The sequence below is a fragment of the Pinus tabuliformis genome, chromosome 5_1 (assembly GCF_031772625.1).
Source record: "Pinus tabuliformis cultivar Carrire ecotype Pingquan chromosome 5_1, CPIR1, whole genome shotgun sequence".
Taxonomy (NCBI): domain Eukaryota; kingdom Viridiplantae; phylum Streptophyta; class Pinopsida; order Pinales; family Pinaceae; genus Pinus; species Pinus tabuliformis.
In genome coordinates, this window is record NC_142305.1 from 12,406,525 (window position 1) to 12,425,162 (window position 18,638).

The following is an 18,638-nucleotide window of genomic DNA, read 5'->3' on the forward strand; positions in this document are numbered from 1 at the left end:
AAATTGTCAAATAATTGTAAGTTGTCGTCTTAGATAACATGAAGGGAGCACATTCGTCATATTCTACCAACTGCAACATACCTACCTTCAATGCACTCTCTGTAAGGACCATAACGGGAGCAAATGTGGACCCATGTACAAATTTTTACTGCCTCAGGGTTTGTTTCGTCCTGTGACTACTAGGTTCGTTAGTCCTTCACATAACTCTCGAACAAAATGAATCCAAGAGTGGAATATAGACTCTTTACACGCAATTTATTTTCTAGAAAGTCTATACAGAGAAATGAAAGTTGCAAGTATAAGAATTATGCTTCAAAAATGAATTTTCTTGTGTAGTGAGCTATACCAAGGGTATGCTTTTGCAAAGTTTTATAACAGAAAAATTTGTCAAGAGGAATTTATTAAGGAAATCTCTTGTTAGAAATGAAATCCAGTTGAGTTGAGATAAAGTCCATAGTTACAAAGAAGCATTACCAAAAAGTTACTCTTCTTGGTACTTGTCTACCCAGAGCAGTGTAATGAACACCGTAGATCCATTTTCACTATTTACATGAGATTGACAGTAAAAAGTAGAAATGTGGACACGACACTGAAAAAATCAGCATGCGAACAAAAGATGCCAACTAGTCAAACATTGCTCAGATCTGCATCCAAGATAATGGAGTACTGACATCTTGATCTTCCTTTCCGCCCATGAGCTTGCTTCTAACTTCAAGGAATGCTTTAACGAAGTCAATGTTATTGTTCAATCCCCTAGTTTTCATACAATCCTTAGCTATTCTTTGAGGTCTAGCATAATACGTCACATTCCTGGCCATATAAGAATATGAAACCACTGTGGCCATGGGAAACTTATAAAGCAACCATAAACAAATGTATTGCTGGCAACAAAACTCACTTCTTTTAATCTTGAATTAAAAGCTTGATGAATTGCTACATCGGCGCAGTCCGTAATCTTCCAAAGAATTGTTTGTTGGCAAAATGCCCACACTATGATCTGTGCTACTAAGTGATACCGTATCATCATCCACCCCAAGCATGGCAAGGGTGAGATGGGTTTATATATCATGCCCCCCCTAATTTTCAACAATGTCATCCTCATCTGAAGTATCCATATCCTTGATCATTGTATTCTGGCACCACGCCCAGTCAGTCCTCTCATCTTCTCCTTGTAGTAGTTTTAAAATCTGCCATTAATCATATCTTGGTATTAAAGAGTAAGCAGAGATGAACAGATGTGGTTAACATAGAGTGTTTTATAGCTAAAAGAAAATGTAAGAGAAATTGCACCCTAAAGTAATTTTTGCAGGTAAAGAATACCCTCAAAAAACACACAAGGTAGTAAAAACAAGCCCCTGAAGCATATAGAAATGAATAGAGGAAGATAAATTACTCGGCTCATGCAAGGACGGTAATGAGATGTTTCCCTTAGACAAAGCGTAGCAGCAAGCATCATTCTATGCATTTCATTTGTATCATAAACATTTTGCAAACATTTGTCAGCAAGACTTTCGATATTCCCATCCTGTAAGAGTGGTCTTGCCTGGTTTCAACATTTACAGAAGGTTAAACATGAGCCCCTAATAAGGATAATCAATATAAATAAACATGAAGAAGAGAGTCAACTATAAAAACCAGGACTTACCCACATAATCAGGCTTTCTTGACCCTTGGGACTTGTTGTATCAATTGGCTTCCTTCCAGTTATTAGCTCAAGAAGGACCACACCAAATGCATACACATCCGTCTTCTCATTAACCTTTCCATAAACAAAGTATTCTGGAGCAAGATACCTGTCAAACTACAATCACAATTAGTGAATTTACAAATTGGATAGCTTTAATCTGAAAATGGCCAATCGAAACTGGGAAGATGCTTACATACCCAAATGTTCCTAAAACATCGCTGCAAGTGATATATGAAGATGTTGGTGCCCACCTTGCTAGCCCAAAATCTGACAACTATTATAATAACACGCACATTAATTCTGTTGAAATTTTTCATTAGTGCAGAATTCCAAGTTTCAGTTTACAAGTCTAGATCACTAAGATCTCTTCAAATACTGAATTGTGCAATTTAGTCTTGATTCTTCTTGCAGTAAAAAGATTTATACCTGTGGTTCAAACTCTTCAGAAAGCAAGATATTGGAAGACTTTACCTCTCCATGAATGACAGATTGAGAAAAGCCATTATGCAAGTAATCTAATGCTTCAGCAACTCCTACAGCCACTTTTAATCGCACTTTCCAAGGAAGTATTGGCTTTTCCTCTCCTCCTGAAAAATATATACATAGTCAATAGCTAGGACTATAATCAAATCTCAGAAAAGAGAAAATGAAAGACCCTGCCATACAATACATAACACTATGATGCTTAAAACGTACTACTGCTTAATATTTCTACACGATTTCATGATTCTTAAAATGCAATACTTTGAGTATATACCATGGAGATTCTCTTCAAGGTTTCCTCTGGATACAAAATTATACACCAGAAGGCGGTTAAGGCCTTCTGCACAGTAACCGATAAGTGTAATGACATGGTTGTGCTTCAATAGAGTAAGAATCTCAACTTCAGAAAGAAGCTCTTGCTCTGTTTTGGATGATGAATTCAAGATTTTCACTGCCACCGATTGTCCATCAGGAAGAAATCCTCTGTACACCTTACTGCAGCCTCCTCTTCCTATAAAATTCCCTGCAAGAATAAGGATGTTACATAATTGAATTGAGTTCACAAGGTTAATATACATTTCAAGGGAAATTTCCCATTCAAAACAGAAGCACAGAAATGAAAAACTCCATGAGGAAAACTACAAATGCAACCTGTTGAAAAACCAGAAGTAGCAGATTGCAACTCCTGATATGTAAAATGCCTGCAGGTTTTACTTAGACAAAGGAACTCTAATCTCCTTGCCAAACAATTTTCTTCTCGATCAGAATCATTCTGCTGACTGCAAGGAAACCCTTCTTCTTTAGAGCATGCTTCAATTGGTGCTACCTCATTTGAAGACCGAGCTTCATGTTCATAGTTGCAAACCTTCTACATAATCTGTCCTTTCAAATGAAGCTCTCCAGTTGCCTGTGTAAGCCTATTTGGCAACTGTAGTGCCCATTCAACTACAGATGTTTGTTTTGATGTAGACTGTGGAGTAGGAAGCTTGGTCAGTGAATCGGCTCCACGTAAGAGGGGCCATCCAGGTACTGATTCTCCTTTCTCTGTAATCAGTCCCGAAGTCACCCTTTTGGGAACCTTTTGGTTAAGAACTACCCACTACTAACCAGTTCTCATGGATGCCATAACAAAAGGGAGAAGCATGCCAAGGAAAATGGCATGAGTAAAGAAGAAATTGAAAAGGAGATTTATGAGTTGAAGGAGAGATTCAACATAGTCAAAATGAGGCTTGAAAGAGAATACCAAAGGTAGAGATGGGACCTAAGGAAGAAGGCCAAATTACTTGTCAGAAAAAAGATTTTAAGAGGAAGACCCCTAAAGCTAGAAAGCTAGGGAGGAAGATGAAGCACCTGTTGAGCCTAAAGTTGAATTAGTTCACTATTTTGAACCAGAGCAGGGAATAGTCCTTGATGATGAGGAAGATGTTGAAGAGAGACTATCAGAGAGTCTCATGGACTGCATAAAGAGTTCAAATCAACATGGATTTGTTGATAGAAGATATGGTGGAAAAAGCATCATAACAGTAGAGGGAGCTACACAAAGAGGATGTCGATGAGACAATAAATGAAAGTCTCATGGGAGGTTAGCTAGAAGTGCTCGTAACATATATACCATATGGGGCTAAAGAGCTTGGTGATTATGATACTGATGCTATGTGTATAGATGCAGATGATAAGGATTTTCAAGAGGGACAATCATTCATAGTTGTCATAAGAATAGAAGAAAGAGAAGGAGTACCTTCCTAAAGCATGGAAGGAAGACAAAATTTGATGTTGGAGGCATCAGAAGAGGCCAGGTAACCTTTTATTTTTAAAATTGGTGAATTTTATGTGAATGCATGCTTTGCATGTGAGGAGAATGGACAACTGGTCCAAACGGAGAACGACAGCACTAAATTGATCCAAGAAATCCAAATTGAGGTAGTAGATGCTAGACAATCCTCAAGGAAGGATGAGTTTCCAAAAGGAAAAAACAATGCATAATGAAGCCAAGATAACCTTGCAAGCAATTTTCAGAAGTGACCATGGATCCTAGCAGCCATGTGAAAGATGGATAACAAAACCAAGTTTATGTTAAGACAAGGAAGGAGGCAAAATTATCCCTCAAATGTCATTAAGGAGGAGGCCTTGAACAATCAAAGAATGCATCTATAAGAGAGAAATTGTAGAAGAGGGGATGAACAGTCCAGGACAATATGAACAGGACAGCTTCCAGGTTTTTTTGAAGATTTCTCCTATCAATTTACTGCCGGAGGGTTTTCTGTGATTTCTTGCACTTCTGAAATTTAATCAAATTTCTACTTGAAATAAAAGTTCAGAAGAGACTATATCACTAATGCTAAACACACATAATTGAGAAGCCAATATGAAGCATTGTTTTTTTGGGTGTGTTACAACTTTGGTGACCATGCAGCTCAGTCATTGCATGTTCAGTTTGTAACTCCACCTTGAAAGAGTGAAATGTGTGGTGTAGGATAAGAAGCTCTCTGTTAAGGCACAATTGTTTTTCCCCAAAATTCTAATATCTAGATTCTATCTTGTTCATGTCTGTGTCAGGTGATGTTTCTTTTCATGTGCATGTGTTTAGTCAGATATAAAATACTCAAGTTCTCACCAGCCTGGGCTACAGTGGCCATTCTGATGATCTATTTCATACTCATTGCATTTTTCTAATAAAATGACATTATATTCATTTAAATTATGTGATTGAAATAGGGATACAAGAGCTTATTTGTATTTGAAGGTCTATAAGGCAGAGTATAAGCTCACACCAATCCTTGTTATTCTCTGCAAGAGAAAATCAGTTTCTATTTCACTCCTCAATAACACTGACTAAATCTCAGTTTGAAAATCAGTTAAATTAAGAAGACTAAATCCCAGTTTGAAAATCAGTTAAATTTAGATGAAATTACTCATTCAAAATCATTTGGATGAGGAAATTGTCAAATAATTGTAAGTTGTCGTCTTAGAGAACATGAAGGGAGCACATTCGTCATATTCTACCAACTGCAACATACCTACCTTCAATGCACTCTCTGTAAGGACCATAACGGGAGCAAATGTGGACCCATGTACAAATTTTTACTGCCTCAGGGTTTGTTTCGTCCTGTGACTACTAGGTTCGTTAGTCCTTCACATAACTCTCGAACAAAATGAATCCAAGAGTGGAATATAGACTCTTTACACGCAATTTATTTTCTAGAAAGTCTATACAGAGAAATGAAAGTTGCAAGTATAAGAATTATGCTTCAAAAATGAATTTTCTTGTGTAGTGAGCTATACCAAGGGTATGCTTTTGCAAAGTTTTATAACAGAAAAATTTGTCAAGAGGAATTTATTAAGGAAATCTCTTGTTAGAAATGAAATCCAGTTGAGTTGAGATAAAGTCCATAGTTACAAAGAAGTATTGTTGTGGAAAGCAATTCCACTATGACATTCCTGTACATTTTAATACAATATAAAAGGAAATTGATGTGATTTCCAAGCTACTTGAATCCATTGAACACAGAGAGAATCAGTTGAGAACTGATGAATGAACATGGAAATCGATGTAATTCCTAAGCTACTTGAATCCATTTTGAACACAGAGAGAATCAATTGAGAACTGATGAATGAACATGAGCTGAAGCAAAAGGACACTATCATTAAGCTAGTCGACCCTGAAATTGAAGAAAATGATCACGTCAAACAAATCTACTAGCAGTGTACTAATAACGATAAAATCGACTTGCAAGAAGAAAGTAACTTAAATACCACATTTGTTGGAAAATGAAATCAATCAACATCTAATCTTCTTCTGGAAAAAAACTAAAAGAGCTTTATTTCACTTTGAATTTCAAATGCTTGTTAAATGATCAAGTGGTAGTTGCAAAGAACAACTCAAACTGGGTGATATCAAAACAAAATAATTTAGTATTTCCAAGACAAAATAACATTACTGATGTATCTTTGGATTCCATGAAAACAAAGCAATTTGATGTATTGAAATGATATTAGGAGATTAGTAAAGAGGATCAAATTAAGTGATGTTATGGCCATACCATTGTATCCATTTACGCTTCGAGCGAAGAGACTCAGCAACACCAAGAACATCGAGTGCCCTCCAAGAAAATGTAGTCCTTGTGGTTTGTAGAGAGTCTTCACACTCTAACATCGGGCTCTTCAAACCATCTCTGCACAAGGTCATTACAAATGTAAAAAATCAGCAAGACACAAATTTGGTAGTAAATATGACCAAAAGAAGAACTAGTGCAAACAATTTTCACAATCTTGTTTTTGAAACCAACATTATAATCTCCTTAGCATTATGATCAGCTGTCAGTGTTCTTCCCAAGTCAGCAAACTCAGCTCCGCCTTGAAAAAGTGTAATTGCATAAAAGGAATGTCGGTCTCATGCCAATAGGTCTCCTACGATGAATGCGCAGGAACCTAGTACATAGACCATTTTTCTCTTCGCTTAGCTACCTAGGGCTTATTTCCCTTTCCAAATATCAATAATTCTTTTCCAAGAAAACATAAAATAAGAATAATATTTTACTATATTCTAAAAGGTGAAGATGTTGAAATCATGCCACAAAGTGAAAGGAAATCAAATATCTTTCCTCAAACCACCAAATATATAAAGAAAACAACAATAATTATAAAAATAAAACTAGATCTGTCGATCTATGCATGAAATAAGTCAAGCGACTAAAAAAATATGACCAAAATAAACCAAAAATTTCAAACTTGACAAAATCCTCTAAACAAGCAGCAAACAAACTGCTAAAATTTTCTAAGATATTAGAGCTAGACATCAACGCAATTTAATGTACTTGAATAAGCCCATTGTTGCTTAGCGTTAGACTTCTTAAATTAGTTATTTATCATTTAATACTAGGACACTGTCTATGTGAAAAGAAATAGGTCCCAGCTTCATCAAATCTGACTTCATTTCAAATCAAAGATCAAATCCAAAGGACACTAACTCGTTACTCTTGGATGGTACTAATGTTAAATACACAAAATAACAAAAAATAAAGATATGATAAAAAAGTAGACCTGCAAGATTATATTGGTCGAGTGTGACAGGAACACAAATAACTGAGACTAGAGAGATTTATAGAAGGCAGTAGTTACTATTGTGTGATTAGTGGTATGGTGGAGAGACCTACCAAGAAGGGACGTTGGTCTCGGAAAAGTATAGTAGGGAGATCCATAGAGCATTTATGTAAAAGGAAGATGAGAAGTGTCGTCTTCAAGTTGGTTTATGTTATGGTAGAATTTTGTTGGTGATAAGTGGTAACAAAACACTTACATCAATAGGTAAAAAGTAAATTCGGGGCATGAGTTGGACTGACTCATGTTATCTCATCCCTTAATGGTCCTAAGGACATGTGGGGACCTGAACAACTTAGTACCTAAAAGACTTGAAAACATGGCTGACAAATCACTGACAAGAAATGGCTAGCAAATGAAAAGAAATAGGTCCCAAACTCACCAAATCCAGCTTTATTTCCTGTCACAGATAAGAAACAAACAATGTAATGATTAAATATGAAACATCAATCTTAAAATAACACACATCAAAATAATGTTGCTGCAATGTTACAATGAAAAATACAAATATAGAACCTATTTTTACCTGAAGTTGACATATAGTAATTTTGCATGATCAATGGAACATGTATACCAAAATAAGAGTCCTAGGGTATTTCAATTTCCCAGTTCTCATCTTGGTCCTCATTTTCTAAATTGTGAACATGATCTTCTCTAAATGAACTGTCATTATGAGCCTCCAAAACATTATGTTCTATATCAAGTTCATTAGATAGATTTATTATATTGTTTTCTCCCCTTCTATCACAATCTGATCGCCAAAGAGTTAGCGCTCTTTCATATGGAAAATTGTCAATGTCATACTTTGTTACATATAATCTTAAACATGTATCCACATGTTTATCAAGCTTGTTCCTCAACTTTGAATTCAAGAATGATAATGCACTAAACATTCTCTCATCCTCCACTGATCCCAAAATCATGGTTTGACACAAATCTGCTAATTTGAAATATTCTGATATGTTTTCTTGCAGGTATTGGCTAGCACTTAAAGTAGTCCATAATCTTGTTATAGCACCATTTTCATTAGGATTCTCCAAAAAAGGATATTGCTTCCACATTGTTTCAGCAAAGCGTCCACCTTGTTGATACAATTTTGATGAATCTAAAATACCTTCAATTTGTTCTCCATGTATCCAGACTTTCTTGCAAAAATGGTCTACTAAACATTTTAATCTTTTTTGAAAATCAGCTTTTAAAGTTCTTCGACATTGACAATTATTCCAATATTGAGGGTATACCACACACATGGCCTCCAACAATTCATCTCGAGGAAATCGTTCTCTTATCTCTAATGATAGTGATCTTGCAATTTCTATCAAATTTTGTCTCACTGAAATCACAATATTATCAAATTGGTCTCTTGACACGGGGCAATCTTTGGTGATTCGTCCTGTCTTACTAATATAATGAAAGGGAACCATATACCCACGCACTACGATACATAGTATCCCTTTTTCATCAAAGGTCAAAAAATTTTCAGTATTTTCTATATTGATGATCTCAGTCCAACTTTTAAACTCTGGACCAGTAAAAGAGTCTGGCATCATATACAAATTATCCAATGCAAGACATGCTGACTTTCTTGCATTTGTGTATTCCGCAATATACATTGTGCGATTCTGAGACATTTTCACGAGGATATTCATTTCATGTAGCATAGGAAGAATTCCAGCCAATGTCAATAATGTCTATATTAGTTAGTTGAGAAAGAAGATCTTGAGCTTTGTCTACATTATAGCGATTTTCATACATCAACCCTACCAAAGATTTGAACTCACTAAATAGTCTTTGAGCTGGTCCATTTAATGAGATCCATCTTGTATCAACATCTTTCAGTAGTTTTTTTCCATCCGTAATACCATCTGCAAATTGTTGAAACTCTAAATATCGTTTGGGACTACGAGAAAAGTATGCATGAGTCTCACGTACAAGATCTTCAACTTTTGAAACTTATGGAAACTTGCTTACTATTTTAAATGCAAGATTCATCCTATGAGCCATACAATGAATATTAAGCATATATGGTGAAGCTGATAGTTGTAGCCTAACACAAAGGCCATTCCTTTGTCCTTGAATTACCGCTGCTCCATCTGCTCCAACACATACCAACTTTTTTGCAATCATTAATTCATCCATACCACTTTCCTTCAATCCATTAAGAACAAGTTCATAAATATTTTCAGCTGTAGAAGTCTCTCTCATCTTATTAATCCCAAGTAGATAGGAATGTCTAATATGGTCATTAACCATATAAATGCTCATGCAAATCCATGAAGTATTATCTATAGCTGTAACCTCATCTAAAGACAATGCCAAAAACCTAGCATTTGCAATCTTCTCTTTCAAATCATCCTTTTCTACTTGAGCTAGATATCCTGCCCATCCCCAACCACTAGTTACAGACCAATGAGAAGATGGAAAGTTTGGCACTTGAAGAAAAGATAGTAATTTCATGTGATCTGGATAATCTGTCATAGGACGACCTTTAGATAAGATGTGAAATACAGTGCTCAATTGTATCGTCTTGGATAACAAATTTCTTTCCATCGTCTTTTCAAATAGAGATATGATGGTTCCTCCGTCCGCCTCAAGTTTCCTCTTACATAATAAATATTTTTTATATTCTTCTGCATATTCAACATGTCGACATTCCTCGGAAGATTTCCATCTAACAATAGATTTCTCTTTACCATTTACAATTTTCTTTTCATACACCTTTCCTGCATGCTTTTGTACCGTATCTAGCTTCATCTAAAATTTCACTTCCTTTTGAGTTTTCCAACTACACGCAATACATCTAACTTGTCGGAAAAGCTCTTTCTCATTTGTAGGAGGTATTTCTTCAATAAATGGAAAACTTGAGACCCAATTTTCTTGGAATCGTCTTCCTATGGCCCACTAGCCTCTTTTCCTTTTCCGCGAATGGATTGTGTCACTTTCCAAGGAAAAATCTTTAACATTTTCATCACCAATTTCTGTTGAAACTGCATTTATCTCACCCTGACCACTTGAGGAACCTATTTCTTCATCCATCGTATGGATATCAAATGCATTTCCACAAGAGTTAACCTCTCTCTCAGTAATAGATTGTTCAAAGGAGCTTGAATCATGAAGAGGATGTGTATTTTTGGATGGAGCCTTTTGAAAGTATGATAATACATTTGTTTGCCTTGATGGTTTCTTCCCATGATTATCTTTTGACATCTCACTAAATATTCCACAAGTAAAATTTCCAATCGATCTGCAAACCTGCATCAACAGTTTTCAAGCGTTGAGATATGCTTCATATAAATTCACTTGTTCATAGAAAATAGAATTATACTTTGCAAAATAATTGTTGAGTCAACATTGAAAGAACATATATCAGAAATTGAATTTTGAGGCAAAATGGAATTTCACAAAAATTATTTAACAATGATAATGGGAAACTATTAAATTTTAAGACATAAAATATAATAATTCATTTGTATAACATTGAAACAACATCACTTTATTTGAATTATTCCTAATTTCCTACAGAAGTTGGTTGATAGGATTCAGGACCTGGTCCCCTCCTCCCAAGCCAGCTTACAGTATGTCTACCATGCCCAAAACTCAAAAGCTAATGCTAAGCCAAATGAAAGGGTATTGCTACCTGAGGAAGAAATTTGAACAACCAGAAATCTAAGTATGGAAAGGGTAGAGCCTCCATCCCTTAGCATGTGAAAAATAAATGGTTAAAATATAATAAGATGGAAAGCTTAATTTGGAAGTCTTGACAGGGTCAAGGAAAGCCACTATTACTTCCACATCAAGAGGTTTGTTTAGAGAAAAGCTCATCTACTGAAAGTCAAGGCTTCTTTCTGACCAATCACTAGCCTTCGGAAGATGAGACTTCAAGAGAAACAATCAAGTCTGAAGATATAGGAGTTGATGAATGCCATTGCTCAGTTGGCTTGGCATTCTCTGTTTTATAAATCAAACAGTGTAAGCGGAACTATTTTGAGGAGTGCAGAAGGTTTAAGCATGTCTAGTTCCAGTTTTTCCATTTTGCAGCATTCTTAGAAATTTTATAGTCTGGAGTATCAAAGAAAGTTATCTCAGGAATGTTCTCAACTATGATCAAAAGTCTAAAGACCTACCTGTTTTTACTGACATCTAAGTGACAGCAATTTTCTCATGTAATTCTTCTTAAAGCCGAATTTTTCAAGGGGTTGTGCTCCAAGTGGGCTATTAGAGCCTGCCAACCCACAACTTCAATGACCAAAATATTCTAGGCAATACAGTTAGTATAGAAGAAATATATTTTATAGATATAGTATCATCGTTCAATACCTGCCAACAAAAAAATTTAAGCCTGACCAACTTGTAGGATGCTGCAAGTCAAGACTCAGATTGAAAGGTTGTCCTGCCTTTATTACAAAGTTCTATCTAATTTTGTAGCATAAGATATAAGGCTGAGAAACAATGTAGATAAGGCAAGATAATTTTATTTAAGTCTAAATAGAGCCTGACAGATAGGTAAATGGGACTACAAAGTACAACTAGTGATGCTAATATGTAGGGGAACCCTTATATGGTCTGGTTAAGAATTTAGAAAAATATTCAAATTCTACCCGGACTGTGGTAGGTATCCTAGGTTTATATCCTCAGTTAAATTTCAATATCTTTTTTCTAAACAACTTAGTTTTGACTTCGTCTTTGATTTTCCATATGCTTCTCTACCAGCATACTGGCTCCCCTTGTGTTTTCTCTGTGAGCACTGCTTTGTAACGAAGCTTTGCTGTGTAGCCGACTGAATCAAGGTTGTTAGACCAATTTAATTCATCCTCCTTATCTCTAATTTTGATTGTACTTAGTTGCAATATGTTAAGTTGTTAACATAGCCAACTCGATTGTCAAACGAATATCCTTCCAAACCTGTTGACCTTGCTGATATCTAGTGCTGTTTCTGCATGGTGGTCAAATTTGGATCCACAATATCAGCTTGATTGTGTGCCATTGTTATGCAGGGTCTCAATAGTTTCTTCATTAATCTCCTAGAGCCTTTTAAACCTCACCTAGGGATCTTCACCTATTCTCACTTTCTCTCCATTTCCTATTCTCCACATTGTACTTAGTTGTAATATATAGACTGTTGTAAGAACTTGTGGAAAATCTAGTAAGGACAGCACTAAAGACAAGGAAAATTGCCCAAATTATACGGTATATATAGTGAATTTTATTTTATGGCGACCTTCCTAATTCTGTTCTATGGCTACTTTCTCATGGCACTTGTCTCTGAACTAGCAAACATACAGTTTTTTTGTTGTAAAAAAATCAGTTAACTGGTGGTCAAAAATTCACTTGCTCATTCTAAGATATTTGAAAAACCTGTCTGGCATGTTTAGGTCTATGATTGGAAATGTTTCAAGGACAGCACGAAAGAAGGAAAATTGCCTAATTATATGGTATTACCTAGTCATAACCTATATCAATTTTAATGTTCTTCCAATTAACAAGTTGAATACATGCATGAGTCACGATCATAATTTAATTTATATTTTGCAAGCATTGGCGATATCGTTAAAAAATTTAGTGGATATGAAAAATGTTCATTCCCATTAGACAGAAAATTGATGTCAACTTGTTTTTTCCCATCCCCTTGTAATTGGTTAACATTTTGAAGTAGTTAGGGGTATTCTGTATTTGTTTTTTGAATTATGTGTTTTGTTTGAAATGACAGCCTGCATTTTTTTCATTGTTTTTTCATATGCTACTGCTTATGCTTGTAGCAAGAAATATACTTAGAAGAGATCGGCATCCTCTGATGGGGCTTTTTTCATTTCTAGACCAGTAGCAAAAAATATACTTAGAGACCAGCATCCTCTGATGGGGCTTCTTTCATTTCTAGACCAGTTTCCTTAGAAGATAATCAAGGAAAACAAGAACAGCTCATATTCCTTGAGGCAGGTGAAATAGGGCCTACAAAATCAATACCCTTTCTTGAAAAGGGTCTGGCTAGAACTAGCTGCAAGGGTGTAGCACCTGTCTTTTGAAAATTTTCCCAGTCTCTAGACATAATCACATGACCATGCGTACTTTTCTATAGCTCTGAAAACAGATGGCCAACAGTATGCACTTTGTGTGTAGTCTTTTGGGCTGCAAAATGTCTTTCAGAAAGGTCTCCACGGCATATGCTCAAAATGTGATAGATCTCATCCTCTCTTTCACATCTCTGCAGAACATAATCAATATCTTGTTTGTACAAGCTCCTGGAAATTCAAGGCAGCACTTTGTTTCACCAATGATCTGTGATCATTTTCAAAAAAGGTTGTGGCAACACCCCACCAACACCAAAGTTATCTATATTAGCGAACCATGGTGTCCTTTTGCTGATTGCAAACAGGTGCACTCCAGGACCATATCAGGGTTCCCTTCTACTCAATTCAATGACTATGATAGATGATCTGCAATTATGTTATCTTTCTAAGATTATCTTGGATGTCTAAATTGAACTCCTGAAACAGTACTCAATAGCGGATGATGCATGAGGTGGTGGTGGTCTTATTCATCTAGAACTTGATTGTTGAATGTTTGATGAGTGGTCAAAATAGATAAGGAAATATTTTTTGGTTGACTTAGCACCTCCGATCAATACAATGAAGCTGCAATTGCTTTATTTTGGATACTGAATAAATAAAAAAACCCTGCCATTCTATGAGAGAAACCTTTGGTTAAAACCCCAGAAGTGGGGGTTGTTTATTTTGCCAATATTAGATAAAACTTACACTTGGGCCTACCTATTTCTCATAAGCATTGGAACACACATTATCATGGGGATATTGAATAAATAAAAAACCCTGCCATTCTATGAGAGAACCCTTTGGTTAAAATGCCAAGAGTGGGGGTTGTTTATTCTGCCAATATTAGATAAAACTTACACTTCCTACCTATTTCTCATAAGCATTGGCACACACATTATCATGGGGATAGTGAATAAATAAAAAACACTGCCATTCTATGAGAGAACCCTTTGGTTAAAATGCCACGAGTGTGGGTTGTTTATTCTACCAATATTAGATGAAACTTACACCTGGATCTGCCCATTTCTCATAAGCATTGGCACACATATTATCATGGGTATGAGCATGTCATTGGAGGACTTGAACCTTAGTGGGAGTAATAACAACACCTTGCTTTCATTGACTTGGCAAGCCACCAATGACAACAAATGAATTTTTATTTGAGATATGTTGCATATATTATTTCGAAGGTCAAATCACTACATACAAGAATTTCTTTTATCACATGATATTCCAAGATATAGATAATCCTTCAACTCAGGTATGCCATCAAATTAGATATGCCTATGGAGGGTCATGAAAACCTGAAAAAGTCAAACGTCCAAGAATTCTTAAGGTTCCACAGATCAACAAAAATAAGGCTGGTTTTTTTTACAGTGCCTGGTTTTTTTTTACAGTTGATTTCTTGTCCTCTGCAATGAATAAATGAGTTTTAATTATTGATTTCTCTAGTGCTGAGATTTCTCAAGATCTTTAGGACCATACATAAGATATTATACTTGTTTTATTCTTTGTGCATATTATCGTCACTGAGGGACGGGGACGAGAAATAAATCAACAGAGAAGAGAGTGCCCCTAGCTAACCAAATTTTTCCTTGCCATCGTCTCAGTGAGAATAAGAGATGATAAATTCCAATACAATGTTAAAATTCAAGGTTAGTGTAACGGGATTAGAGTGAGCAAGATTGAGAATTATGAGAGGTTATGATGCCTGGTTCTTTACACCAAGATGAGTTTCACTTCAATCAACATATATGACAATTTTATTTCTATTGTACAACAAGGAAAATCCATACTACATAAGGTCAAAATTTCTCCAACCTTTTTTGATTTTTTGTCTCTTTTAGTAGCATTTTCTTCTTATTTTGCTGTAGACTTTACGAAGGTTGTGGCCTTCACTATTTTTTTTAGATTTAGAGCCTTTATAATCTTATAAATGTTCCAAATCATACCAACCATATGGCCTACAACTCCAAGCCCATCATTTGTTAACTTTCTAGCCTTATCTCCAAATCTGTGACCGAAAATATATGTCATATAATAAGAAAATGTAAATAGAAATTTGTGACATATGTTAGCACCCTATAATTGAACCTCTAGGCTGAGAAAGGGTTTATAGGGGTGACCACAAACAAATTTTGGCTAGAAACTGGTTCTTTTCTAACTGGAGGGGGCTCCCTCATTAAAAAAAGTTTAAAGGTAAATAACACTTAAGCTCATGGACTACAGAGACCAGATCTGAAAAGAAACCTAAGATTCAATGTGAGTTGTTGGAGGATTTAGGAAAAGGGCCAATGAGGCATGAAACCAAGGCCACAGTTCAAAATTTTAAACCGAAACACCAATGCTCACATAAGCCACCTGTAGAAACAGAGGCAAGATAGGCACATTTCAAAGTTGATATCAATTGTAGTATAGTGAAGAAATTGGAAAAACATATAACAATATTTAATCAAATGCAACAGAGTGCATCATGAATTTTTCTACATACTTTCATTACCAAATATTGAGAAGAAAAACAATGACAGAGCACCTAAATAAGGATGAATTCCATCATAATAAAAAAACCAACAGTCAACCAGAGCATCGAGAGATGAATTCTAGAGAACTTCTTCAGAAATCTACTTTAAAAGCGAGATTGTAATAAGATATTCATATTAACAATTACACGAAAATAAGAACATTAACTTGAAAGACATACCACATGAATCTATGAACCACATTGACAAAAACGTACACTGATATTTTTATTCAAATAACATAATCACACCCACACAGGGCCTCTTTTGATTCCCAACCATTCTTCCATATTCTGCTTAGTTTTTTATACATTTTCAGTAAAGTAAATGTATATGACTAGATGCATTGTATCCATTATCCATTGAGTGGATCAAATCCAACTAAACCTAGAAACATCATGTTTTTAGAGCTAAAGCTGAAATAAAAATGAAATAAAACTAATAAAATTGCAACATTATCCTTAAATAAAATCAATTCTATCCTATCTACTAACTAATGTATTATGCATTCATTTTTATTCCTATCCTTAATCATCAAAACAACAAGGTTCGAGCTTGATACAAAAATAGAAAAAGCATACAGTATGAGTTGTGTAGTGAGTGAAGGATTGCGCAGTAAGCTCCATCTTGGCATGTACACGTGTTTCACTCATTGACAGTAAGTTGATGAGGATGATGACAAGGTTGTTGAGGTGGAGAGGGACCCATTTGATGTTTATTTCCACAAGTACAAGCTTCAAATTTGTCCAGTTCAACTCTTATGTAGTAATTGCGCATCAAAATTTGAATATATGAAGTTGGGTTGTCCTTCCTGCTCCAAAAGAAAACCAAGGCCAACAAGCGATCACCTATGCCTTATGACCCCCAATTAGCATTTAAAACTACAAAACTTCTCCATAATTCTCCTCAAAATTGCAAAATGCACTCAACTATACAAGGTGAAACCTTTAGTAACTAACAAAGCATTGTGATTCAGACACATTACCTCCTTCTTTTTTTACTGGATGAAGGTTTACTAGATGAAGACGAGTATCTTTGTAGGAGGTTGTCTTAGATTTTTTGGCTAGCTATGACTGTAGCTGTGGTTTTGGATTTGTAGGCACACTTCCAGATGTTTGTTTGTATTTCCTCAGCTGTCTCATAGCCTTTGACAACTTCATTAGCCTCAACATCCTCATCAAAATCGAATTTATCATGTAATAATTCTTTAAATTCCTGCACAGGGGAAGAGTCCATTTCATGAACTGTTTGGCTCCATCAACTCCATCTAGGGCTTCTGCAATTTGAGTATCAATTTCTTTGATAGTCTCATTGATGACTTTCTTGTATTTTTCATTGTTCTCTACTATTTGGTCAGCTTTCCTTTGGCAGAATTCAATCTCTTCACACAACCTCTGATACTCCTTCCATTCATCAAACAATGGTTTTTCTATTGCCTGAAAGGTTCCTTCCATCTGTTATTTATCTTTAGTTGTTGATCTTGTGATAGGTCTCTTTAGTCACATACTAGGTTCTTTTATCTCCTCCACATTAATTACCTACTTTATTTTTTATTCAGTTGTAGGCCATAAGGCCTCTTGGACAATTCACTCTCTTTTCTCAATGCTACCTTTTCTGCTTTGTGCCTTAGTTCCCTATTTTCCTTTTGCAAATAGGAAATATGAAGTTGGTCTTTGGCGAGACTGTCTTGCAATTTTATGATTTCAAGATCCTTGTCTTCCTCCATATGAACATTCTGTGCTTCCTCTGTATCCTTCTCCATAATATATTTTAAAATATTAATAGTTTGTTGAGGAGTTGGCTCCTCAGTCATCTGTTTGGTTCTCAATCTATTCCTCAGACTAAACAAAAATTGTGTTTCCTCTAGTGTTGCTTGAACTTCTAGTGCGCCAGGTGGATGAGAATTGTCTTTCACTGACATTAGATTGGCCTAGTCCTAATGCCATTAATAGAATGAGGCAGCCGAGAATGGAAGAAGAACGAATAAGGCAATGGAACATCAGTTTCATTGTTTTCATGACCAAAGCAGATGGTAAGGCAGCCGAGGATGAAATGCAAGAGTTTAGCTAGGGTGAATTGGTTACACTTCCTTTCCAAGACGATGAGCATCAAATGAACATGATCGACACCATGGCAATGTGTGTGGTTGATTGTAGTTGTGCTTATAAGCAAGAAATAATGGGAAGGGGACGTGACCTTCAATTGATGAATTTCTTAGTTGACCTTAGATTAAAGGAGCATACATACTACATTTTTCCAACCTATTCATTTTCTCAAGAAAAACTACTTCAAACACTGTAGACAAGGCTTTTCACCATGGTAACTGAAAGTGGACAATGGATACCACCACTTTTATCCCAACAGGAAGGCATGAGAAGTCTAGAAAAGGAGAAAGGTTGTAGTGCAACTTATACTACTGGAAAGAGTGGGTGGGTTGATCTAGAGCGCTCCTCAATTGACAAACAAAAAGGCGGATTTGAAGACACATTGAAAGCCTTCACCCTGGAAAGAAATCAGATAAAAGAAGCTATGGATTTTTCCTTGGATAACATTGATGCCTCAGGGTTTGATGAGACTTGTGCATTATTGTGGGATATAGATACTTCTGTAAAGATGGGAAAATTTCCATATTCAAATACTTCTAGTGAATCTGACCCGAACAACAAAGATGACATTGTCTTAATTGATTCTGTAAGGGTAATTTTGTGGATAATAAGGAGAAATCTAATATTGGGAATGGAAACGCTTCTAGAGTCTATGGATGCCAAGCAAGGCTACGAGGAAATTTTGTTGCATGCTCAATCT

General features: G+C 35.7%; 1 protein-coding gene across 1 annotated transcript; it reads right to left on the reverse strand.

Moving 5' to 3' along the window:
* Nucleotides 1-790: 790 nt before the first annotated feature.
* On the reverse strand, nt 791-17,595 carry LOC149163293 (protein kinase STUNTED-like). The gene is made up of 8 exons (XM_089429057.1): nt 17,443-17,595; nt 2,822-3,038; nt 2,445-2,693; nt 2,114-2,274; nt 1,885-1,961; nt 1,646-1,793; nt 1,394-1,543; nt 791-1,187 (listed from the first exon to the last, which is right to left on the reverse strand). The coding sequence occupies exons 1-8, from the start codon at nt 17,593-17,595 to the stop codon at nt 1,077-1,079; spliced, it is 1,266 nt and encodes a 421-aa protein (XP_089285183.1). The 3' UTR covers nt 791-1,076.
* Nucleotides 17,596-18,638: the final 1,043 nt, after the last annotated feature.

What these genes read in the sequence shown, in the direction of transcription:
- LOC149163293 (XM_089429057.1), bottom strand. Translation starts at nt 17,595, where the DNA reads ATGGAGAAGGATACAGAGGAAGCACAGAATGTTCATATGGAGGAAGAC. An exon ending in CCTTGAAGAGAATCTCCATG is followed by an intron (nt 2,275 to 2,444) that starts GTATATACTCAA and finishes TATATTTTTCAG; the next exon opens with GAGGAGAGGAAAAGCCAATA. An exon ending in CTGAAGAGTTTGAACCACAG is followed by an intron (nt 1,962 to 2,113) that starts GTATAAATCTTT and finishes TTATTATAATAG; the next exon opens with TTGTCAGATTTTGGGCTAGC.